Source organism: Oncorhynchus masou, chromosome 24 (assembly GCF_036934945.1).
Source record: "Oncorhynchus masou masou isolate Uvic2021 chromosome 24, UVic_Omas_1.1, whole genome shotgun sequence".
Taxonomy (NCBI): domain Eukaryota; kingdom Metazoa; phylum Chordata; class Actinopteri; order Salmoniformes; family Salmonidae; genus Oncorhynchus; species Oncorhynchus masou.
This window is the reverse complement of record NC_088235.1, coordinates 1713412-1740664: the sequence shown is the minus strand read 5'-3', so window position 1 is coordinate 1740664 and position 27253 is coordinate 1713412. Positions and strand designations below refer to the sequence as shown.

At 49.0% G+C, this 27253-nt stretch overlaps 1 protein-coding gene across 1 annotated transcript in view; it reads right to left on the bottom strand.

The window, feature by feature from the left end:
• Positions 1-9171: 9171 nt before the first annotated feature.
• Positions 9172-27253, bottom strand: part of LOC135511793 (receptor expression-enhancing protein 3-like) — a 62356-nt gene continuing 44274 nt past the window's right edge. The window contains exons 7-8 of the mRNA XM_064933257.1: positions 17607-17743; positions 9172-11194 (exon numbers count right to left, since the gene is read on the bottom strand). Coding sequence (XP_064789329.1) covers positions 11120-11194; positions 17607-17743 — 212 coding nt within the window. The 3' untranslated portion in view covers positions 9172-11119. The remainder of the gene's footprint in view (positions 11195-17606; positions 17744-27253) is intronic.

Sequence of the window (27253 nt, the reverse complement as noted above, 5' to 3'; positions counted from 1 at the left end):
TGCTCCCCTAACCCTGGAGGATCCCCTAACCCTGGAGGAGCCCCTCCCTGCTCCCCTAACCCTGGAGGATCCTCTAACCCTGGAGGATCCCCTCCCTGCTCCCCTAACCCTGGAGGATCCCCTCCCTGCTCCCCTAACCCTGGGGGATCCCCTAACCCTGGAGGATCCCCTCCCTGCTCCCCTAACCCTGGAGGATCCCCTAACCCTGGAGGAGCCCCTCCCTGCTCCCCTAACCCTGGAGGATCCTCTAACCCTGGAGGATCCCCTCCCTGATCCCCTAACCCTGGAGGAGCCCCTCCCTGCTCCCCTAACCCTGGAGGATCCCCTAACCCTGGAGGATCCCCTCCCTGCCCCCCTAACCATGGAGGATCCCCTAACCCCGGAGGATCCTCCCTGCTCCCCTAACCCCGGAGGATCCTCCCTCTGCTCCCCTAACCCCGGAGGATCCTCCCTCTGCTCCCCTAACCCATGAGGATCCTCCCTCTGCTCCCCTAACCCATGAGGATCCTCCCTCTGCTCCCCTAACCCTGGAGGATCCCCTCCCTGCTCCCCTAACCCTGGAGGATCCCCTCCCTGCTCCCCTAACCCTGGAGGATCCCCTCCCTGCTCCCCTAACCCTGGAGGATCCCCTAACCCTGGAGGATCCCTCCCTGCTCCCCTAACCCTCCAGGCTCCCCTCCCTGCCCCCCTAACCCTGGAGGATCCCCTCCCTGCTCCCCTAACCCTCCAGGCTCCCCTCACTGCTCCCTTAATCCTGGAGGATCCCCTAACCCTGGAGGATCCTCCCTGCTCCCCTAACCCTGGAGGATCCTCCCTGCTCCCCTAACCCTAGAGGATCCTGCCTGCTTCCCTAACTGATGGAGGGAGGGTGGGATGGTGGGACTGAGGGAGAGACTGAGGCAGGGATGGAGGGACTGAGGGAGAGACTGAGGGAGAGATTGGTGGGACAGAGGGAGAGACTGATGGAGGGAAAGAGGGATGATGGGACAGAGGGAGAGACTGATGGAGGGAAAGAGGGATGATCGGACAGAGCGAGAGACTGATGGAGGGATGATGGGACAGAGGGAGAGACTGATGGAGGGAAAGAGGGATGATGGGACAGAGCGAGAGACTGATGGAGGGAGGGACTGACTATGTACCGAGTGTGAAAACAATAGATAACATCAGGTCACCCACTGAGCAGGAGATCACCCAGAGCAGCAGCAGGCCAAATCACCCTCAGACCCCCAAACATGTTGTCTTTGACCCGGTCAGCCCACACATCTCCAGTCGACAGGCCCCATGCCTTGGCCACACCACAGAGTGTCCTGGGCCCCTGACACAGACCTCAAGCCTCTTCACACAGGAACCCTCCTAGAACCCAGACCTTGATCCTAGAAGGTAAAACCTGCTGTCGCAGGGACATGGCTGGAGCGGACAGAACAGACAGAGGAACCAGGAAGTAAAGCGTCCGAACACACACCCCTGTCATTGATCTGTGGAGGCGGTAGGGAGGTCGCAGGGAGGACAGAACAGACAGGCAGCCTCTGCCCTTGCTTTAAACTCTCACCCCCTCACCTCCACCTCCTCCTCGCCTCATCCCTTCCCTTTCCTCCCCCCACTCCCAGCCCCAAAGACACGAGCTGATTCAATCAGATTTGTCCGTTTTTTAAGGTCCTGACCCCTGTGCCTTCGGGAATGTGAACTTTTCCTGTTTGTTGATGCTCGTCAGGCCAACGCTTGTGGATAACAGCTGTGTGTGTGTTTGTGAGAGAGAAACGAACTCCATCTGTGGATAGCTCCTGTTCAGCCAATCACAAGCCCCGTCTCTGCATTTCCCCCTCTGCCAGTCCAAGTTTCACACTTTATAAACACACAGTAACAGGTGTTTACTACCACCTCAAACATCCAAAGGAAAGAGATGGAAACCTGTTGGTTGACACCGGCCCTGGGTGAATACCTGAGACACCGGCCCTGGGTGAATACCTGAGACACCGGCCCTGGGTGAATACCTGAGACACCGGCCCTGGGTGAATACCTGAGACACCGGCCCTGGGTGAATACCTGAGACACCGGCCCTGGGTGAATACCTGAGACACCGGCCCTGGGTGAATACCTGAGACACCGGCCCTGGGTGAATACCTGAGACACCGGCCCTGGGTGAATACCTGAGACACCGGCCCTGGGTGAATACCTGAGACACCGGCCCTGGGTGAATACCTGTGACACCGGCCCTGGGTGAATACCTGTGACACCGGCCCTGGGTGAATACCTGAGACACCGGCCCTGGGTGAACACCTGAGACACCGGCCCTGGGTGAACACCTGAGACACCGGCCCTGGGTGAACACCTGAGACACCGGCCCTGGGTGAATACCTGTGACACCGGCCCTGGGTGAATACCTGTGACACCGGCCCTGGGTGAATACCTGTGACACCGGCCCTGGGTGAATACCTGTGACACCGGCCCTGGGTGAATACCTGAGACACCGGCCCTGGGTGAACACCTGAGACACCGGCCCTGGGTGAACACCTGAGACACCGGCCCTGGGTGAACACCTGAGACACCGGCCCTGGGTGAACACCTGAGACACCGGCCCTGGGTGAACACCTGTGTCACCGGCCCTGGGTGAATACCTGTGTCACCGGCCCTGGGTGAATACCTGAGACACCGGCCCTGGGTGAATACCTGAGACACCGGCCCTGGGTGAATACCTGCGACACCGGCCCTGGGTGAATACCTGCGACACCGGCCCTGGGTGAATACCTGCGACACCGGCCCTGGGTGAATACCTGCGACACCGGCCCTGGGTGAACACCTGAGACACCGGCCCTGGGTGAACACCTGAGACACCGGCCCTGGGTGAACACCTGAGACACCGGCCCTGGGTGAACACCTGAGACACCGGCCCTGGGTGAACACCTGAGACACCGGCCCTGGGTGAACACCTGAGACACCGGCCCTGGGTGAACACCTGTGTATCGTCCCACTGTCCTGCTGTTGGCTGTTTGCGCTGAAGGCCTAACATGTGACAGGCAAGGAGGAGCCCAGGCAGTCGAGGGGGGCAGTAGAGTCAGTCTGCTGTCAGCAGAACAGATTTATGACGCCTCCTGTCACTTTGAACACTGCTCCTGTTTGCTTAATTAAAGACCCCTAACTACTCTACATGGTCTGGCTCAACCCCTCAGCCCTCTGGTTCTCTACCCTGTCTCAGCCCCTCAGCCCTCTGGTTCTCTACCCAGTCTCTCTGGCTCAGCCCCTCAGCCCTCTGGTTCTCTACCCTGTCTCAGCCCCTCAGCCCTCTGGTTCTCTATCCTGTCTCAGCCCCTCAGCCCTCTGGTTTTCTATCCTGTCTCCCTGGCTCAGCCCCTCAGCCCTCTGGTTTTCTATCCTGTCTCAGCCCCTCAGCCCTCTGGTTTTCTATCCTGTCTCTCTGGCTCAGGCCCTCAGCCCTCTGGTTCTCTATCCTGTCTCTCTGGCTCAGCCCCTCAGCCCTCTGGTTCTCTATCCTGTCTCAGCCCCTCAGCCCTCTGGTTCTCTACCCTGTCTCAGCCCCTCAGCCCTCTGGTTCTCTATCCTGTCTATCTGGCTCAGGCCCTCAGCCCTCTGGTTCTCTACCCTGTCTCAGCCCCTCAGCCCTCTGGTTCTCTACCCTGTCTCAGCCCCTCAGCCCTCTGGTTCTCTATCCTGTCTCTCTGGCTCAGGCCCTCAGCCCTCTGGTTCTCTATCCTGTCTCAGCCCCTCAGCCCTCTGGTTCTCTATCCTGTCTCAGCCCCTCAGCCCTCTGGTTCTCTACCCTGTCTCCCTGTCTCAGCCCCTCAGCCCTCTGGTTCTCTATCCTGTTTCTCTGTCTCAGCCCCTCAGCCCTCTGGTTCTCTATCCTGTCTCAGCCCCTCAGCCCTCTGGTTTTCTATCCTGTCTCAGCCCCTCAGCCCTCTGGTTCTCTACCCTGTCTCAGCCCCTCAGCCCTCTGGTTCTATACCCTGTCTCAGGCCCTCAGCCCTCTGGTTCTCTATCCTGTCTCTCTGGCTCAGCCCCTCAGCCCTCTGGTTCTCTATCCTGTCTCAGCCCCTCATCCCTCTGGTTCTCTACCCTGTCTCAGCCCCTCAGCCCTCTGGTTCTCTATCCTGTCTCAGCCCCTCAGCCCTCTGGTTCTCTATCCTGTCTCAGCCCCTCATCCCTCTGGTTCTCTACCCTGTCTCAGCCCCTCAGCCCTCTGGTTCTCTACCCTGTCTCAGCCCCTCAGCCCTCTGGTTCTCTATCCTGTCTCTCTGGCTCAGCCCCTCAGCCCTCTGGTTCTCTATCCTGTCTATCTGGCTCAGCCCCTCAGCCCTCTGGTTCTCTATCCTGTCTCAGCCCCTCAGCCCTCTCAGCCCTCTGGTTCTCTATCCTGTCTATCTGGCTCAGCCCCTCAGCCCTCTGGTTCTCTATCCTGTCTATCTGGCTCAGGCCCTCAGCCCTCTGGTTCTCTACCCTGTCTCAGCCCCTCAGCCCTCTGGTTCTCTATCCTGTCTATCTGGCTCAGCCCCTCAGCCCTCTGGTTCTCTATCCTGTCTCAGCCCCTCAGCCCTCTGGTTCTCTATCCTGTCTCAGCCCCTCAGCCCTCTGGTTCTCTACCCTGTCTCAGCCCCTCAGCCCTCTGGTTCTCTATCCTGTCTCTCTGGCTCAGCCCCTCAGCCCTCTGGTTCTCTATCCTGTCTCAGCCCCTCAGCCCTCTGGTTCTCTACCCTGTCTCAGCCCCTCAGCCCTCTGGTTCTCTATCCTGTCTCTCTGGCTCAGGCCCTCAGCCCTCTGGTTCTCTATCCTGTCTCAGCCCCTCAGCCCTCTGGTTCTCTATCCTGGTTCTCTATCCTGTCTCAGCCCCTCAGCCCTCTGGTTCTCTATCCTGTTTCTCTGTCTCAGCCCCTCAGCCCTCTGGTTTTCTATCCTGTTTCAGCCCCTCAGCCCTCTGGTTCTCTACCCTGTCTCAGCCCCTCAGCCCTCTGGTTCTCTACCCTGTTTCAGCCCCTCAGCCCTCTGGTTCTCTACCCTGTCTCAGCCCCTCAGCCCTCTGGTTCTCTACCCTGTCTCAGCCCCTCAGCCCTCTGGTTCTCTACCCTGTCTCAGCCCCTCAGCCCTCTGGTTCTCTACCCTGTCTCAGCCCCTCAGCCCTCTGGTTCTCTACCCTGTCTCAGCCCCTCAGCCCTCTGGTTCTCTACCCTGTCTCAGCCCCTCAGCCCTCTGGTTCTCTATCCTGTCTCTCTGGCTCAGGCCCTCAGCCCTCTGGTTCTCTACCCTGTCTCAGCCCCTCAGCCCTCTGGTTCTCTACCCTGTCTCAGCCCCTCAGCCCTCTGGTTCTCTATCCTGTCTCTCTGGCTCAGCCCCTCAGCCCTCTGGTTCTCTATCCTGTCTCAGCCCCTCAGCCCTCTGGTTCTCTACCCTGTCTCAGCCCCTCAGCCCTCTGGTTCTCTATCCTGTCTCTCTGGCTCAGGCCCTCAGCCCTCTGGTTCTCTATCCTGTCTCAGCCCCTCAGCCCTCTGGTTCTCTATCCTGGTTCTCTATCCTGTCTCAGCCCCTCAGCCCTCTGGTTCTCTACCCTGTCTCAGCCCCTCAGCCCTCTGGTTCTCTATCCTGTTTCTCTGTCTCAGCCCCTCAGCCCTCTGGTTTTCTACCCTGTCTCAGCCCCTCAGCCCTCTGGTTCTCTATCCTGTTTCTCTGTCTCAGCCCCTCAGCCCTCTGGTTCTCTACCCTGTCTCAGCCCCTCAGCCCTCTGGTTCTATACCCTGTCTCAGGCCCTCAGCCCTCTGGTTCTCTATCCTGTCTCTCTGGCTCAGCCCCTCAGCCCTCTGGTTCTCTATCCTGTCTCAGCCCCTCAGCCCTCTGGTTCTCTACCCTGTCTCAGCCCCTCAGCCCTCTGGTTCTCTACCCTGTCTCAGCCCCTCAGCCCTCTGGTTCTCTATCCTGTCTATCTGGCTCAGGCCCTCAGCCCTCTGGTTCTCTACCCTGTCTCAGCCCCACAGCCCTCTGGTTCTCTACCCTGTCTCAGCCCCTCAGCCCTCTGGTTCTCTACCCTGTCTCAGCCCCTCAGCCCTCTGGTTCTCTACCCTGTCTCAGCCCTCTGGTTCTCTATCCTGTCTATCTGGCTCAGGCCCTCAGCCCTCTGGTTCTCTACCCTGTCTCAGCCCCACAGCCCTCTGGTTCTCTACCCTGTCTCAGCCCCTCAGCCCTCTGGTTCTCTACCCTGTCTCAGCCCCTCAGCCCTCTGGTTCTCTATCCTGTCTATCTGGCTCAGGCCCTCAGCCCTCTGGTTCTCTACCCTGTCTCAGCCCCTCAGCCCTCTGGTTCTCTACCCTGTCTCAGCCCCTCAGCCCTCTGGTTCTCTATCCTGGCTCAGGCCCTCAGCCCTCTGGTTCTCTATCCTGTCTCAGCCCCTCAGCCCTCTGGTTCTCTATCCTGGTTCTCTATCCTGTCTCAGCCCCTCAGCCCTCTGGTTCTCTACCCTGTCTCAGCCCCTCAGCCCTCTGGTTCTCTACCCTGTCTCAGCCCCTCAGCCCTCTGGTTCTCTATCCTGTTTCTCTGTCTCAGCCCCTCAGCCCTCTGGTTCTCTACCCTGTCTCAGCCCCTCAGCCCTCTGGTTCTCTACCCTGTCTCTCTGTCTCAGCCCCTCAGCCCTCTGGTTCTCTACCCTGTCTCAGCCCCTCAGCCCTCTGGTTCTCTACCCTGTCTCAGCCCCTCAGCCCTCTGGTTCTCTACCCTGTCTCTCTGTCTCAGCCCCTCAGCCCTCTGGTTCTCTACCCTGTCTCTCTGTCTCAGCCCCTCAGCCCTCTGGTTCTCTACCCTGTCTCTCTGGCTCAGCCCCTCTTTCATCCCCCATCCCTACACCCCCATCTCTTCATCCCTCATTCCTTCATACCTTCATCCATCATCCCTTCACCCCATCCCTTCATCCTCCATTTCTTCATCCCTTCATCTTCCATCCCCCATCCATTCACTTTATCCCTTCATCCCCCATACCTTCATCCACCATCCCCCATCCACATCCCTTCATCCCCCATCCCTTCACTTCATCCCCCCATCCCTCCACTTCATCCCTTCATCCCCCTTCACTTCATCCCTCCACTTCATCCCTTCATCCTTCATCTCCCATCCCTCCTTTCCCCCATCCCTTCATCCTTCATCCCCATACCTTCATCCCACCATCCCTTCATCCTCCCTTCACTTCATCCCTCCATCCCTTCATCCCCCATCCCTTCACTTCATCCTCCATCCCCATCCCTTCACTTCATCCCTTCATCCACCATCCCTTCATCCTTCACCCACCATCCCGTCATCCTTCATCTCCCATCCCTTCATCCCATCACTCCTTTCCCCCATCCCTTCATCCACCACCCCCCCATCCCTTCACCCACCATCCTTCATCCACCATCCCCCATCCCTTCCTCCCCCAAACACTGCTCTTCATCATCTCATCACACTGCTCTTCATCATGTCAACACTCATCACACTGCTGTGAATAACACTGTCAATGAACCTCTTCTTTACTAATTGTTGTGTTGTTGATCGTACATCATCCATTTACATTACATTTAAGTAATTTAGCAGACGCTCTTATCCAGAGCGACTTACAAATTCATCCCTCATAGTTCAGCACTCTAAACACGTGGTGGGTGTGTTTTAGTAATCAACAATATTTAATAAATCATTGACTGTTCCTCTGAATGAACTGATTTAGTGAAGGTTAACTCATGGAAGGATGTTGCTATAATCAATATAAATATAGTTAGCTGCACCATGTCATGTTTTAACAATTTGACTCTGTTTTATTCAAACCATGTTAAATGTGTTTCTGGTCAAGTTGGTGTACTATGGGAAATGTGGAATCCCAAAATTCGTTGCATTGAATACCAAAGTCCTCTCTTTTTTCTGATTTGAATGTTCCACAGCGACCCCTGGTGGAGGCGATTAGAACTGGGGGAAATTAAATCCATTGTGAATGCCTTGAAGAGAACTGGCCAGAGAAGGGTACTTACCTCCCGGTAATAACAACAACAGGATGACAAAGGAATATTCACACACAATACAAGTATAATAATAATAATATATAAATATTATATGGGGGGGGGGCCATTGAGGTGAGGAGGGGAAATGTCCTAGGTGGCAAAGGTTCGGATGGATATCGTTATTTATCGGCGTAGTAACAAACCCACACCTCACAACCTATTCGACCCCAAACATGTTCAAACTATTTACACCCTTCCTGTTTGCAGAGAGAACATTTTGCCGTTTTAAAACAAATTTCCTGTAATTCTCCACATTCCACTATGTGTTGTGTTTGTATGATACCAGGGGTCGAAGCCCGACCAAGTTGGCTCCGTTCTGGTTCCGGACCGCGGTCTGCCAGCAGAGTATGGGGGCTCAATATAGTAAGCAGATACACCCTAAGGCTGGATGGTCTATGTGCTTGTTAATTAAGAGCATTGGGCTAGTAACCGGAAGGTTGCAAGTTCAAACCCCCGAGCTGACAAGATACAAATCTGTCGTTCTGCCCCTGAACAGGCAGTTAACCCACTTCCTAGGCCGTCATTGAAAATAAGAATTTGTTCTTAACTGACTTGCCTAGTTAAATAAAGGTAAAATAAAAAATATGAATTTAAATAATGATTCCCAGATAGGTTGTCTGTAATACAGACATCCCCCCACCTCCAGACTTTTTGTGGCCAGAGCAGGCCTGAATCCTCATCTAGGCCTCAGCCAGGCCCCAGCCTGTGTCCTCAGCCAGGCCCCAGCCTGTGTCCTCAGCCAGGCCCCAGCCTGTGTCCTCAGCCAGGCCCCAGCCTGAGTCCCAAATGGAACCTTATTACCTATATAGCGCACTACTTTTATCCCATAGGGCTCCATTTGGGACACACATCTAGGCTGGGTGATACACCGACCGTCTCTCCCGACAGATGAGGCCGGGAGGGTTTTCTGTGATTGTGGTCTGACCTTAGAATGGCCGTCATCATTCAGGGTCATGACTCTGTGTCGTTGGGAAAGAGCTTGTCAGTCAGAATGTCACTAAGGTCTACATCGGTTATAATCTGCAGGTGACAAATGAAATGTGACGACTAGAAGTACCATCAGAGGAATCCCTATCAGCTGTTGATTGGTAGTAATGTATTATATTCCACTTGTTGCCATTATTTTGTTGAAAACCACATGATCATGCAGACATTTTTGAATGTATAAATTTATTTACAACACCTCTATGATACATTCCCACACGAATCAGACCGAGGTCACTGGTTTAGTAGATAAAGCTTTGGTATTAAATAGATTTCATCACATGGTTAAAAGCATCCCAGAATGCAGCAGGACACATTCTGAAACAGATGACATCAAAGCCTTACAAAAGGACATCGTTTTGGAAGAGAGGGTGCAAAAAACATTGGTTATGAGAAAAAAAAAAGCTTTGTTCCAAAATCTAAAACAGGAAATACAGTCATTCAAACATACATCAACATTGGGTTTGCATCCCTAATGGCACCCTATTCCCTACGTAGTGCACTACTTTAGAGCAGGGCCCATTGGGTAGTGCCCTGTATAGGGAATGATGCCATTTGGGACACATCTAACAGGCTTCTCTGTTCCCTTTCTCTCATCATTGGTTTATTCCTCCGGAAGGATTAAGGGACACTTTTGGTCAGCTGTTACTTGGTAACAATCTTTTTAAGTGTGCCAGAATGATCACTATTATAAATGTATTCTACTATTTAAATAGGCTAAACTCAAAATACAGGGCAGCATATATGACAAATTGAAGATAAATGAATTATATAACCCCTCAACAAAATAAAGCCAAGATCCTAAAAAGTCCACATCCGAACATTAAAACGACCACCCCAGAAAATAAGACCCATGCAACAAAAAGACTTGTGACTAAAAGACAGGAAACCTTTAAGATTCTTTCTGTACAGCTACCGCTGTACGATGTTTTACAGACACACACAGTCACAATAACGGAATAAATATAGTGAGTTGATGGTTCATTTAAAAAAAAGACAGATGCTCCCAGCGTGAATAGAATTAGACCCCAGGACAGTTTTAAAAAGACAGACGCTCCCAGCGTGAATAGAATTAGACCCCAGGACAGTTTAAAAAGACAGACGCTCCCAGCGTGAATAGAATTAGACCCCAGGACAGTTTAAAAAGACAGACGCTCCCAGTGTGAATAGAATTAGACCCCAGGACAGTTTTAAAAAGACAGACGCTCCCAGCGTGAATAGCATTAGACCCCAGGACAGTTTAAAAAGACAGACGCTCCCAGCGTGAATAGCATTAGACCCCAGGACAGTTTAAAAAGACAGACGCTCCCAGCGTGAATAGAATTAGACCCCAGGACAGTTTAAAAAGACAGACGCTCCCAGCGTGAATAGAATTAGACCCCAGGACAGTTTTAAAAAGACAGACGCTCCCAGTGTGAATAGAATTAGACCCCAGGACAGTTTTAAAAGACAGACGCTCCCAGCGTGAATAGCATTAGACCCCAGGACAGTTTTAAAAAGACAGATGCTCCCAGCGTGAATAGAATTAGACCCCAGGACAGTTTAAAAAGACAGACGCTCCCAGCGTGAATAGAATTAGACCCCAGGACAGTTTAAAAAGACAGACGCTCCCAGCGTGAATAGAATTAGACCCCAGGACAGTTTTAAAAAGACAGACGCTCCCAGTGTGAATAGAATTAGACCCCAGGACAGTTTTAAAAGACAGACGCTCCCAGCGTGAATAGCATTAGACCCCAGGACAGTTTTAAAAAGACAGACGCTCCCAGCGTGAATAGCATTAGACCCCAGGACAGTTTTAAAGGCCCAGGAGAACAGTTCCACAGCATCGTTCTCCACAGAATGGACGGCCAAACATGTCCGTAGCGAGTCACTGATATGGATGTTGGAGCCGTCAGTCGTCCTTCCTGAATTGTTGACTGATTTCCTGGTCCGTCCCAAAAAGCCTATTCCCATTCTAGTGCACTACTGTTGGCCAGGGCCCATAATGCACTACTGTTGGCCATAATGCACTACTGTTGGCTACTTTTAGCCAGGACCCACCGTGCTCTGGTCAACAGTAGAGCACTACAGAAGGAAACCCATCCATGGCACCAGCCAGCAGTCACGTCTCCTGGACATTACATGGCACTGTAGGTCGCAGCAGTCAGAACCGGCCTCCGCTTCCCTTTGATCTTCAGAGATCCATAACGGGCCTGTTGGACAGAACGGATGAGACAACGATGTATTTATCATCATCATCAGACTGGTGTAACTCTGACCTAGTTACTATACTATAACAAGCATTACAGACTGGTGTAACTCTGACCTAGTTAATATACTATAACAAGCATTACAGCCTCCTGAACCAGACCAGACTGGTGTAACTCTGACCTAGTTAATATACTATAACAAGCATTACAGACTGGTGTAACTCTGACCTAGTTAATATACTATAACAAGCATTACAGCCTCCTGAACCAGACCAGACTGGTGTAACTCTGACCTAGTTAATATACTATAACAAGCATTACAGACTGGTGTAACTCTGACCTAGTTAATATACTATAACAAGCATTACAGCCTCCTGAACCAGACCAGACTGGTGTAACTCTGACCTAGTTAATATACTATAACAAGCATTACAGCCTCCTGAACCAGACCAGACTGGTGTAACTCTGACCTAGTTAATATACTATAACAAGCATTACAGCCCCCTGAAACAGACCAGACTGGTGTAACTCTGACCTAGTTAATATACTATAACAAGCATTACAGCCCCCTGAACCAGACCATCAGACTGGTGTAACTCTGACCTAGTTAATATACTATAACAAGCATTACAGACTGGTGTAACTGACCTAGTTAATATACTATAACAAGCATTACAGACTGGTGTAACTCTGACCTAGTTAATATACTATAACAAGCATTACAGACTGGTGTAACTGACCTAGTTAATATACTATAACAAGCATTACAGACTGGTGTAACTCTGACCTAGTTAATATACTATAACAAGCATTACAGACTGGTGTAACTCTGACCTAGTTAATATACTATAACAAGCATTACAGCCTCCTGAACCAGACCAGACTGGTGTAACTCTGACCTAGTTAATATACTATAACAAGCATTACAGCCCCCTGAAACAGACCATCAGACTGGTGTAACTCTGACCTAGTTAATATACTATAACAAGCATTACAGCCTCCTGAACCAGACCAGACTGGTGTAACTCTGACCTAGTTAATATACTATAACAAGCATTACAGCCCCCTGAAACAGACCAGACTGGTGTAACTCTGACCTAGTTAATATACTATAACAAGCATTACAGACTGGTGTAACTCTGACCTAGTTAATATACTATAACAAGCATTACAGCCTCCTGAACCAGACCATCAGACTGGTGTAACTCTGACCTAGTTAATAAACTATAACAAGCATTACAGACTGGTGTAACTCTGACCTAGTTAATATACTATAACAAGCATTACAGCCTCCTGAAACAGACCAGACTGGTGTAACTCTGACCTAGTTAATATACTATAACAAGCATTACAGCCCCCTGAACCAGACCATCAGACTGGTGTAACTCTGACCTAGTTAATATATTATAACAAGCATTACAGCCCCCTGAACCAGACCATCAGACTGGTGTAACTGACCTAGTTAATATACTATAACAAGCATTACAGACTGGTGTAACTCTGACCTAGTTAATATACTATAACAAGCATTACAGACTGGTGTAACTCTGACCTAGTTAATATACTATAACAAGCATTACAGCCCCCTGAACCAGACCATCAGACTGGTGTAACTCTGACCTAGTTAATATACTATAACAAGCATTACAGCCCCCTGAACCAGACCATCAGACTGGTGTAACTCTGACCTAGTTAATATACTATAACAAGCATTACAGACTGGTGTAACTCTGACCTAGTTAATATACTATAACAAGCATTACAGCCCCCTGAAACAGACCAGACTGGTGTAACTCTGACCTAGTTAATATACTATAACAAGCATTACAGACTGGTGTAACTGACCTAGTTAATATACTATAACAAGCATTACAGCCCCCTGAACCAGACCATCAGACTGGTGTAACTCTGACCTAGTTAATATACTATAACAAGCATTACAGCCCCCTGAACCAGACCATCAGACTGGTGTAACTCTGACCTAGTTAATATACTATAACAAGCATTACAGCCTCCTGAAACAGACCAGACTGGTGTAACTCTGACCTAGTTAATATACTATAACAAGCATTACAGACTGGTGTAACTCTGACCTAGTTAATATACTATAACAAGCATTACAGCCTCCTGAAACAGACCAGACTGGTGTAACTCTGACCTAGTTAATATACTATAACAAGCATTACAGACTGGTGTAACTCTGACCTAGTTAATATACTATAACAAGCATTACAGCCTCCTGAACCAGACCAGACTGGTGTAACTCTGACCTAGTTAATATACTATAACAAGCATTACAGCCTCCTGAAACAGACCAGACTGGTGTAACTCTGACCTAGTTAATATACTATAACAAGCATTACAGACTGGTGTAACTCTGACCTAGTTAATATACTATAACAAGCATTACAGCCCCCTGAAACAGACCCTTTGAAAAGGCTGAAGAATAAGACCCTTGTATAGAGACTGTAGAGGTGGTCACCAGTCTCTCCTCAGTCCAGATCACTTTCAGTGGCAAAACGCAGATTTATTTAAACATTCAATGTAACTTTAACCCAATAAAAACAGTTCTGGAGGAATGTGGTTTGGGCAGTAGCCCTAATACATTATCACAGCATAGTGTCTGGTCTAATACATTATCACAGAATAGTGTCTGGTCTAATACATCATCACAGCATAGTGGCTATATGCCTGGTCTAATACATCATCACAGCATAGTGTCTGGTCTAATACATCATCACAGCATAGTGGCTATATGCCTGGTCTAATACATTATCACAGCATAGTGGCTATATGCCTGGTCGAATACATTATCACAGTATAGTGGCTATATGCCTGGTCTAATACATTATCACAGCATAGTGGCTATATGCCTGGTCGAATACATTATCACAGTATAGTGGCTATATGCCTGGTCGAATACATTATCACAGCATAGTGTCTGGTCTAATACATCATCACAGCATAGTGGCTATATGCCTGGTCGAATACATTATCACAGCATAGTGGCTATATGCCTGGTCTAATACATTATCACAGCATAGTGGCTATATGCCTGGTCGAATACATCATCACAGCATAGTGTCTGGTCTAATACATTATCACAGCATAGTGGCTGTATGCCTGGTCGAATACATCATCACAGCATAGTGGCTATATGCCTGGTCTAATACATTATCACAGCATATTGTCTGGTCTAATACATCATCACAGCATAGTGGCTATATGCCTGGTCGAATACATTATCACAGCATAGTGGCTATATGCCTGGTCTAATACATTATCACAGCATATTGTCTGGTCTAATACATTATCACAGCATAGTGTCTGGTCTAATACATTATCACAGCATAGTGTCTGGTCTAATACATTATCACAGCATAGTGGCTATATGCCTGGTCTAATACATCATCACAGCATAGTGCCTGGTCTAATACATTATCACAGCATAGTGGCTATATGCCTGGTCGAATACATTATCACAGCATAGTGCCTGGTCGAATACATTATCACAGCATAGTGTCTGATCTAATACATTATCACAGCATAGTGGCTATATGCCTGGTTGAATACATGATCACCGCATAGTGCCTGGTCTAATACATTATCACAGCATAGTGTCTGGTCTAATACATTATCACAGCATAGTGGCTATATGCCTGGTCGAATACATTATCACAGCATAGTGCCTGGTCTAATACATTATCACAGCATAGACCAGGCATATAGACACTAATACATTATCGCAGCATAGTGTCTGGTCTAATACATTATCACAGCATATTGTCTGGTCTAATACATTATCACACTATAGTGTCTATATGCCTGGTCTAATACATCATCACAGCATAGTGGCTATATGCCTGGTCTAATACATTATCACAGCATAGTGTCTGGTCTAATATATTATCACAGCATAGTGTCTGGTCTCATACATCATCACAGCATAGTGTCTGGTCTCATACATTATCACAGCATAGTGTCTATATGCCTGGTTGAATACATTATCACAGCATAGTGTCTGATCTAATACATTATCACAGCATAGTGGCTATATGCCTGGTCTAATACATCATCACAGCATAGTGGCTATATGCCTGGTCTAATACATTATCACAGCATATTGTCTGGTCTCATACATTATCACAACATGGTGGCTATATGCCTGGTCTAATACAACATCACAGCATATTGTCTGGTCTAATACATTATCACAGCACAGTGGCTGTATGCCTGGTCTAATACATTATCACAGCATAGTGTCTGGTCTAATACATTATCACAGCATAGTGCTTCTACACCTGCATTGCTTGCTGTTTGGGGTTTTAGGCTGGGTTTCTGTACAGCACTTTGAGATATCAGCTGATGTACGAAGGGCTATATAAATAAATTTGATTTGATTTGATTTAGTGGCTATATGCCTGGTCGAATACATTATCACAGCATAGTGGCTATATGTCTGGCCTAATACATTATCACATAGTGGCTATATGCCTGGTCTAATACATTATCACAGCATAGTGGCTATATGCCTGGCCTAATACATTATCACATCATAGTGGCTATATGCCTGGTCTAATACATCATCACATCATAGTGGCTATATGCCTGGTCTAATACATCATCACAGCATAGTGGCTATATGCCTGGTCTAATACATTATCACAGCATAGTGGCTATATGCCTGGTCTAATACATTATCACAGCATAGTGGCTATATGCCTGGTCTAATACATTATCACAGCATAGTGGCTATATGCCTGGTCTAATACATTATCACAGCATAGTGGCTATATGCCTGGCCTAATACATCATCACAGCATAGTGGCTATATGCCTGGTCGAATACATTATCACAGCATAGTGGCTATATGCCTGGTCGAATACATTATCACAGCATAGTGGCTGTATGCCTGGTCTAATACATTATCACAGCATAGTGTCTGGTCTAATACATCATCACAGCATAGTGGCTATATGCCTGGTCGAATACATTATCACAGCATAGTGGCTATATGCCTGGTCTAATACATTATCACAGCATAGTGGCTATATGCCTGGTCTAATACATTATCACAGCATAGTGGCTATATGCCTGGTCTAATACATCATCACAGCATAGTGGCTATATGCCTGGTCTAATACATCATCACAGCATAGTGGCTATATGCCTGGCCTAAAACATTATCACAGCATAGTGGCTATATGCCTGGTCTAATACATGATCACAGCATAGTGGCTATATTCCTGGTCTAATACATGATCACAGCATAGTGGCTATATGCCTGGTCTAATACATTATCACAGCATAGTGGCTATATGCCTGGTCTAATACATTATCACAGCATAGTGGCTATATGCCTGGTCTAATACATTATCACAGCATAGTGGCTATATGCCTGGTCTAATACATTATCACAGCATAGTGGCTATATGCCTGGTCTAATACATTATCACAGCATAGTGGCTATATGCCTGGCCTAATACATCATCACAGCATAGTGGCTATATGCCTGGTCGAATACATTATCACAGCATAGTGGCTATATGCCTGGTCGAATACATTATCACAGCATAGTGGCTGTATGCCTGGTCTAATACATTATCACAGCATAGTGTCTGGTCTAATACATCATCACAGCATAGTGGCTATATGCCTGGTCGAATACATTATCACAGCATAGTGGCTATATGCCTGGTCTAATACATTATCACAGCATAGTGGCTATATGCCTGGTCTAATACATTATCACAGCATAGTGGCTATATGCCTGGCCTAATACATCATCACAGCATAGTGGCTATATGCCTGGTCTAATACATCATCACAGCATAGTGGCTATATGCCTGGCCTAAAACATTATCACAGCATAGTGGCTATATGCCTGGTCTAATACATCATCACAGCATAGTGGCTATATGCCTGGCCTAATACATCATCACAGCATAGTGGCTATATGCCTGGTCTAATACATTATCACAGCATAGTGGCTGTATGCCTGGTCTAATACATTATCACAGCATAGTGGCTATATGCCTGGTCTAATACATGATCACAGCATAGTGGCTATATGCCTGGTCTAATACATGATCACAGCATAGTGGCTATATGCCTGGTCTAATACATTATCACAGCATAGTGTCTGGTCTAATACATTATCACAGCATAGTGGCTATATGCCTGGTCTAATACATCATCACAGCATAGTGGCTATATGCCTGGCCTAATACATCATCACAGCATAGTGGCTATATGCCTGGCCTAATACATCATCACAGCATAGTGGCTGTATGCCTGGCCTGTCAATGTAGTTATTCAGACAGACATCTCTACAGTGTGTTATAGCCAGACAGACATCTCTACAGCGTGTTATATTCAGACAGACATCTCTACAGCGTGTTATATTCAGACTTACATCTTTGCGGGCTTTAGAGCGCACGATCTTGACACTCTGGGACCTCCTCAGACCTCTCTGGGTGACGGCCTCGTCCTCTGAGAAAAGTTGTTCCCCCTCCTCGTCTGTCCTGTCCTCCTGATCATAGACAGGGTACTCTGGGGAGACATGTCCACATCAGTTAGACAGGGTACTCTGGGGAGACATGTCCACATCAGTTAGACAGGGTACTCTGGGGAGACATGTCCACATCAGTTAGACGGGGTACTCTGGGGAGACATGTCCACATCAGTTAGACGGGGTACTCTGGGGAGACATGTCCACATCAGTTAGACGGGGTACTCTGGGGAGACATGTCCACATCAGTTAGACGGGGTACTCTGGGGAGACATGTCCACATCAGTTAGACGGGGTACTCTGGGGAGACATGTCCACATCAGTTAGACGGGGTACTCTGGGGAGACATGTCCACATCAGTTAGACGGGGTACTCTGGGGAGACATGTCCACATCAGTTAGACGGGGTACTCTGGGGAGACATGTCCACATCAGTTAGACGGGGTACTCTGGGGAGACATGTCCACATCAGTTAGACGGGGTACTCTGGGGAGACATGTCCACATCAGTTAGACGGGGTTCTCTGGGGAGACATGTCCACATCAGTTAGACGGGGTACTCTGGGGAGACATGTCCACATCAGTTAGACGGGGTACTCTGGGGAGACATGTCCACATCAGTTAGACGGGGTACTCTGGGGAGACATGTCCACATCAGTTAGACGGGGTACTCTGGGGAGACATGTCCACATCAGTTAGACGGGGTACTCTGGGGAGACATGTCCACATCAGTTAGACGGGGTACTCTGGGGAGACATGTCCACATCAGTTAGACGGGGTACTCTGGGGAGACATGTCCACATCAGTTAGACGGGGTACTCTGGGGAGACATGTCCACATCAGTTAGACGGGGTACTCTGGGGAGACATGTCCACATCAGTTAGACGGGTACTCTGGGAGACATGTCCACATCAGTTAGACATGGGTACTCTGGGGAGACATGTCCACATCAGTTAGACGGGGTACTCTGGGGAGACATGTCCACATCAGTTAGACGGGGTACTCTGGGGAGACATGTCCACATCAGTTAGACGGGGTACTCTGGGGAGACATGTCCACATCAGTTAGACGGGGTACTCTGGGGAGACATGTCCACATCAGTTAGACGGGGTACTCTGGGGAGACATGTCCACATCAGTTAGACAGGGTACTCTGGGGAGACATGTCCACATCAGTTAGACAGGGTACTCTGGGGAGACATGTCCACATCAGTTAGACAGGGTACTCTGGGGAGACATGTCCACATCAGTTAGACAGGGTACTCTGGGGAGACATGTCCACATCAGTTAGACAGGGTACTCTGGGGAGACATGTCCACATCAGTTAGACAGGGTACTCTGGGGAGACATGTCCACATCAGTTAGACAGGGTACTCTGGGGAGACGTGTCCACATCAGTTAGACATAGTACAACTAAACCAGAAGAAGGTTAACTTGGTCTTCTGACCAGACTCCTAGGTCGTGTCCTCATGGTAGAAGTGCTGAGTCCGAGGGGGGCTGACTGACATTCTGACTGGTGTGTTGGAGAGAGAGAGAGAGAGACAGGCTGCCTGGGGACGGAGCCAATCACTGGGGACGGATTCCACAGCTGAGGCCACAACAACCAACAGATTGCTATAACATCCACTACATGACCTAAATTATGTGTAAACTGTGCAGGACAGTCAAGTTCTTCCACACTGATCTCCACAAACCATTTCTGATTGGACCTCACTTGGGTCCATGGGGGCATTGTCATGGTGAAACAGGAAATGGCCTTCCCCCCAAACGGTTGCCACAAAGTTGGAAGCACAGAATCATCTAGAATGTCATTGTATACTGTAGTGTTAATATTTCCCTTCACTGGAACTAAGGGGCCTTGAACCATGAGAAACAGCCCCAGACAATTATTCCTCCTTTACAGTTGGCACTGTGCATTGGGGAAGGTAACGTTCTCCTGGCATCCGCCAAACTCAGATCCGTCCATCAGACAGCCAGATGGTGAAACATGATTCATCACTCCAGAGAACAAGTTTCCACTGATCCACAGTCCAATGGTGGCGAGATTTACACCACTACTAACTGACTGGGGCTGTTCTGTAATATCATCACTGGGCTACGACCCCTACTAACTGACTGGGGCTGTTCTGTAATATCACTGGGCTATGACCCCTACTAACTGACTGGGGCTGTTCTGTTCTGTAATATCATCACTGGGCTATGACCCTACTAACTGACTGGGGCTGTTCTGTAATATCATCACTGGGCTATGACCCCTACTAACTGACTGGGGCTGTTCTGTAATATCATCACTGGGCTATGACCCTACTAACTGACTGGGGCTGTTCTGTAATACCATCACTGGGCTACGACCCCTACTAACTGACTGGGACTGTTCTGTTCTGTAATATCATCACTGGGCTATGACCCCTACTAACTGACTGGGGCTGTTCTGTAATATCATCATTGGGCTACGACCCCTACTAACTGACTGGGGCTGTTCTGTAATATCATCACTGGGCTATGACCCCTACTAACTGACTGGGGCTGTTCTGTAATATCATCACTGGGCTACGACCCCTACTAACTGACTGGGGCTGTTCTGTAATATCATCACTGGGCTACGACCCTACTAACTGACTGGGGCTGTTCTGTAATATCATCACTGGGCTACGACCCTACTAACTGACTGGGGCTGTTCTGTAATATCATCACTGGGCTACGACCCCTACTAACTGACTGGGGCTGTTCTGTAATATCATCACTGGGCTACGACCCCTACTAACTGACTGGGGCTGTTCTGTTCTGTAATATCATCACTGGGCTACGACCCCTACTAACTGACTGGGGCTGTTCTGTAATATCATCACTGGGCTACGACCCCTACTAACTGACTGGGGCTGTTCTGTTCTGTAATATCATCACTGGGCTACGACCCCTACTAACTGACTGGGGCTGTTCTGTAATATCATCACTGGGCTACGACCCCTACTAACTGACTGGGGCTGTTCTGTAATATCACTGGGCTACGACCCCTACTAACTGACTGGGGCTGTTCTGTAATATCATCACTGGGCTACGACCCCTACTAACTGACTGGGGCTGTTCTGTTCTGTAATATCATCACTGGGCTACGACCCCTACTAACTGACTGGGGCTGTTCTGTTCTGTAATATCATCACTGGGCTACGACCCCTACTAACTGACTGGGGCTGTTCTGTAATATCATCACTGGGCTACGACCCCTACTAACTGACTGGGGCTGTTCTGTAATATCATCACTGGGCTAAGACCCCTACTAACTGACTGGGACTGTTCTGTAATATCATCACTGGGCTACGACCCCTACTAACTGACTGGGGCTGTTCTGTAATATCATCACTGGGCTATGACCCCTACTAACTGACTGGGGCTGTTCTGTAATATCATCACTGGGCTACGACCCCTCCTAACTGACTGGGACTGTTCTGTAATATCATCACTGGGCTATGACCCCTACTAACTGACTGGGGCTGTTCTATAATATCATCACTGGGCTACGACCCCTACTAACTGACTGGGGCTGTTCTGTAATATCATCACTGGGCTATGACCCCTACTAACTGACTGGGGCTGTTCTATAATATCATCACTGGGCTACGACCCCTACTAACTGACTGGGGCTGTTCTGTAATATCATCACTGGGCTACGACCCCTACTAACTGACTGGGGCTGTTCTGTAATATCATCACTGGGCTACGACCCCTACTAACTGACTGGGGCTGTTCTGTAATATCATCACTGGGCTATGACCCCTACTAACTGACTGGGGCTGTTCTGTAATATCATCACTGGGCTATGACCCCTACTAACTGACTGGGGCTGTTCTGTAATATCATCACTGGGCTATGACCCCTACTAACTGACTGGGGCTGTTCTGTTATATCACTGGGCTACGACCCCTACTAACTGACTGGGGCTGTTCTGTAATATCACTGGGCTACGACCCCTACTAACTGACTGGGGCTGTTCTGTAATATCACTGGGCTACGACCCCTACTAACTGACTGGGGCTGTTCTGTAATATCATCACTGGGCTAAGACCCCTACTAACTGACTGGGGCTGTTCTGTAATATCATCACTGGGCTACGACCCCTCCTAACTGACTGGGACTGTTCTGTAATATCATCACTGGGCTATGACCCCTACTAACTGACTGGGGCTGTTCTATAATATCATCACTGGGCTACGACCCCTACTAACTGACTGGGGCTGTTCTGTAATATCATCACTGGGCTATGACCCCTCCTAACTGACTGGGACTGTTCTGTAATATCATCACTGGGCTATGACCCCTACTAACTGACTGGGGCTGTTCTATAATATCATCACTGGGCTACGACCCCTACTAACTGACTGGGGCTGTTCTGTAATATCATCACTGGGCTATGACCCCTACTAACTGACTGGGGCTGTTCTGTAATATCATCACTGGGCTATGACCCCTACTAACTGACTGGGGCTGTTCTGTTATATCACTGGGCTACGACCCCTACTAACTGACTGGGGCTGTTCTGTAATATCACTGGGCTACGACCCCTACTAACTGACTGGGGCTGTTCTGTAATATCACTGGGCTACGACCCCTTACTAACTGACTGGGGCTGTTCTGTTCTGTAATACCATCACTGGGCTACGACCCCTACTAACTGACTGGGGCTGTTCTGTAATATCATCACTGGGCTAAGACCCCTACTAACTGACTGGGGCTGTTCTGTAATATCATCACTGGGCTACGACCCCTACTAACTGACTGGGGCTGTTCTGTAATATCATCACTGGGCTACACCCCTACTAACTGACTGGGGCTGTTCTGTAATATCATCACTGGGCTACGACCCCTACTAACTGACTGGGGCTGTTCTGTAATATCATCACTGGGCTATGACCCCTACTAACTGACTGGGGCTGTTCTGTAATATCATCACTGGGCTATGACCCCTACTAACTGACTGGGGCTGTTCTGTAATATCATCATTGGGCTATGACCCCTACTAACTGACTGGGACTGTTCTGTAATATCATCACTGGGCTACGACCCCTACTAACTGACTGGGACTGTTCTGTAATATCATCACTGGGCTATGACCCCTACTAACTGACTGGGACTGTTCTGTAATATCATCACTGGGCTACGACCCCTACTAACTGACTGGGACTGTTCTGTAATATCATCACTGGGCTATGACCCCTACTAACTGACTGGGACTGTTCTGTAATATCATCACTGGGCTACGACCCCTACTAACTGACTGGGGCTGTTCTGTAATATCATCATTGGGCTATGACCCCTACTAACTGACTGGGACTGTTCTTTTCTGTAATATCATCACTGGGCTATGACCCCTACTAACTGACTGGGGCTGTTCTGTAATATCATCACTGGGCTATGACCCCTACTAACTGACTGGGGCTGTTCTGTAATATCATCACTGGGCTATGACCCCTACTAACTGACTGGGGCTGTTCTGTAATATCATCACTGGGCTACGACCCCTACTAACTGACTGGGGCTGTTCTGTAATATCATCACTGGGCTACGACCCCTACTAACTGACTGGGACTGTTCTGTTCTGTAATATCACGACTGGGCTATGACCCCTCCTAACTGACTGGGGCTGTTCTGTAATATCACTGGGCTATGACCCCTACTAACTGACTGGGGCTGTTCTGTAATATCACTGGGCTATGACCCCTACTAACTGACTGGGGCTGTTCTGTAATATCATCACTGGGCTATGACCCCTACTAACTGACTGGGGCTGTTCTGTAATATCATCACTGGGCTACAACCCCTACTAACTGACTGGGGCTGTTCTGTTCTGCATTATCATCACTGGGCTATGACCCCTACTGACTGACTGGGGCTGTTCTGTAATATCATCACTGGGCTACGACCCCTACTAACTGACTGGGGCTGTTCTGTTCTGTAATATCATCACTGGGCTACGACCCCTACTAACTGACTGGGGCTGTTCTGTAATATCATCACTGGGCTATGACCCCTACTAACTGACTGGGGATGTTCTGTAATATCATCACTGGGCTACGACCCCTACTAACTGACTGGGGCTGTTCTGTTCTGTAATATCATCACTGGGCTACGACCCCTACTAACTGACTGGGGCTGTTCTGTTCTGCAATATCATCACTGGGCTATGACCCCTACTAACTGACTGGGGCTGTTCTGTAATATCATCACTGGGCTATGACCCCTACTAACTGACTGGGGCTGTTCTGTTCTGTAATATCATCACTGGGCTACGACCCCTACTAACTGACTGGGGCTGTTCTGTAATATCATCACTGGGCTACGACCCCTACTAACTGACTGGGGCTGTTCTGTTCTGCAATATCATCACTGGGCTATGACCCCTACTAACTGACTGGGGCTGTTCTGTAATATCATCACTGGGCTATGACCCCTACTAACTGACTGGGGCTGTTCTGTTCTGTAATATCATCACTGGGCTATGACCCCTACTAACTGACTGGGGCTGTTCTGTAATATCATCACTGGGCTACGACCCCTACTAACTGACTGGGGCTGTTCTGTTCTGTAATATCATCACTGGGCTACGACCCCTACTAACTGACTGGGACTGTTCTGTTCTGTAATATCATCACTGGGCTAAGACCCCTACTAACTGACTGGGGCTGTTCTGTAATATCATCACTGGGCTATGACCCCTCCTAACTGACTGGGACTGTTCTGTAATACCATCACTGGGCTATGACCCCTACTAACTGACTGGGGCTGTTCTGTTCTGTAATATCATCACTGGGCTATGACCCCTACTGACTGACTGGGAATGTTCTGTTCTGTAATATCATCACTGGGCTATGACCCCTACTAACTGACTGGGGCTGTTCTGTAATATCATCACTGGGCTATGACCCCTACTAACTGACTGGGGCTGTTCTGTAATATCATCACTGGGCTATGACCCCTACTAACTGACTGGGGCTGTTCTGTAATATCATCACTGGGCTATGACCCCTACTAACTGACTGGGGCTGTTCTGTAATATCACTGGGCTATGACCCCTACTAACTGACTGGGGCTGTTCTGTTCTGTAATATCATCACTGGGCTAAGACCCCTACTGACTGACTGGGGCTGTTCTGTAATATCATCACTGGGCTACGACCCCTACTAACTGACTGGGGCTGTTCTGTAATATCATCACTGGGCTACGACCCCTACTAACTGACTGGGGCTGTTCTGTAATATCATCACTGGGCTAAGACCCCTACTAACTGACTGGGGCTGTTCTGTATTATCATCACTGGGCTACGACCCCTACTAACTGACTGGGGCTGTTCTGTTCTGTAATATCATCACTGGGCTACGACCCCTACTAACTGACTGGGGCTGTTCTGTTCTGTAATATCATCACTGGGCTACGACCCCTACTAACTGACTGGGGCTGTTCTGTAATATCATCACTGGGCTACGATCTACTAACTGACTGGGGCTGTTCTGTAATATCATCACTGGGCTACGACCCTACTAACTGACTGGGGCTGTTCTGTTCTGTAATATCATCACTGGGCTACGACCCCTACTAACTGACTGGGGCTGTTCTGTTATCTGTAATATCTGACTCACATCACTGGGCTACGACCCCTACTAACTGACTGGGGCTGTTCTGTAATGTATATCATCACTGGGCTACGATCATCACTGGGCTGTTCTGTACATCACTGGCTACCCCTACTAACTGACTGGGGCTGTTCTGTTCTGTAATATCATCACTGGGCTACGACCCCTACTAACTGACTGGGGCTGTTCTGTTCTGTAATATCATCACTGGGCTACGACCCCTACTAACTGACTGGGGCTGTTCTGTAATATCATCACTGGGCTACGACCCCTACTAACTGACTGGGGCTGTTCTGTTCTGTAATATCATCACTGGGCTACGACCCCTACTAACTGACTGGGGCTGTTCTGTTCTGTAATATCATCACTGGGCTACGACCCCTACTAACTGACTGGGGCTGTTCTGTAATATCATCACTGGGCTACGACCCCTACTAACTGACTGGGGCTGTTCTGTAATATCATCACTGGGCTACGACCCCTACTAACTGACTGGGGCTGTTCTGTTCTGTAATATCATCACTGGGCTACGACCCCTACTAACTGACTGGGGCTGTTCTGTTCTGTAATATCATCACTGGGCTACGACCCCTACTAACTGACTGGGGCTGTTCTGTTCTGTAATATCATCACTGGGCTACGACCCCTACTAACTGACTGGGGCTGTTCTGTTCTGTAATATCATCACTGGGCTACGACCCTACTAACTGACTGGGGCTGTTCTGTTCTGTAATATCATCACTGGGCTACGACCCCTACTAACTGACTGGGGCTGTTCTGTTCTGTAATATCATCACTGGGCTACGACCCCTACTAACTGACTGGGGCTGTTCTGTTCTGTAATATCATCACTGGGCTACGACCCCTACTAACTGACTGGGGCTGTTCTGTAATATCATCACTGGGCTACGACCCCTACTAACTGACTGGGGCTGTTCTGTAATATCATCACTGGGCTACGACCCCTACTAACTGACTGGGGATGTTCTGTAATATCATCACTGGGCTACGACCCCTACTAACTGACTGGGGATGTTCTGTAATATCATCACTGGGCTACGACCCCTACTAACTGACTGGGGCTGTTCTGTAATATCATCACTGGGCTACGACCCTACTAACTGACTGGGGCTGTTCTGTAATATCATCACTGGGCTACGACCCCTACTAACTGACTGGGGCTGTTCTGTAATATCATCACTGGGCTACGACCCCTACTAACTGACTGGGGCTGTTCTGTAATATCATCACTACTAACTGACTGGGGCTGTTCTGTAATATCATCACTGACCCCTACTAACTGACTGGGGCTGTTCTGTAATATCATCACTGGGCTACGACCCCTACTAACTGACTGGGGATGTTCTGTAATATCATCACTGGGCTACGACCCCTACTAACTGACTGGGGATGTTCTGTAATATCATCACTGGGCTACCACCCCTACTAACTGACTGGGGCTGTTCTGTAATATCATCACTGGGCTACGACCCCTACTAACTGACTGGGGCTGTTCTGTAATATCATCACTGGGCTACGTACTAACTGACTGGGGCTGTTCTGTAATATCATCACTGGGCTACGACCCCTACTAACTGACTGGGGCTGTTCTGTAATATCATCACTGGGCTACGACCCTACTAACTGACTGGGGCTGTTCTGTTCTGTAATATCATCACTGGGCTACGACCCCTACTAACTGACTGGGGCTGTTCTGTAATATCATCACTGGGCTACGACCCCTACTAACTGACTGGGGCTGTTCTGTTCTGTAATATCATCACTGGGCTGTACCCCTACTAACTGACTGGGGCTGTTCTGTTCTGTAATATCATCACTGGGCTACGACCCCTACTAACTGACTGGGGCTGTTCTGTTCTGTAATATCATCACTGGGCTACGACCCCTACTAACTGACTGGGGCTGTTC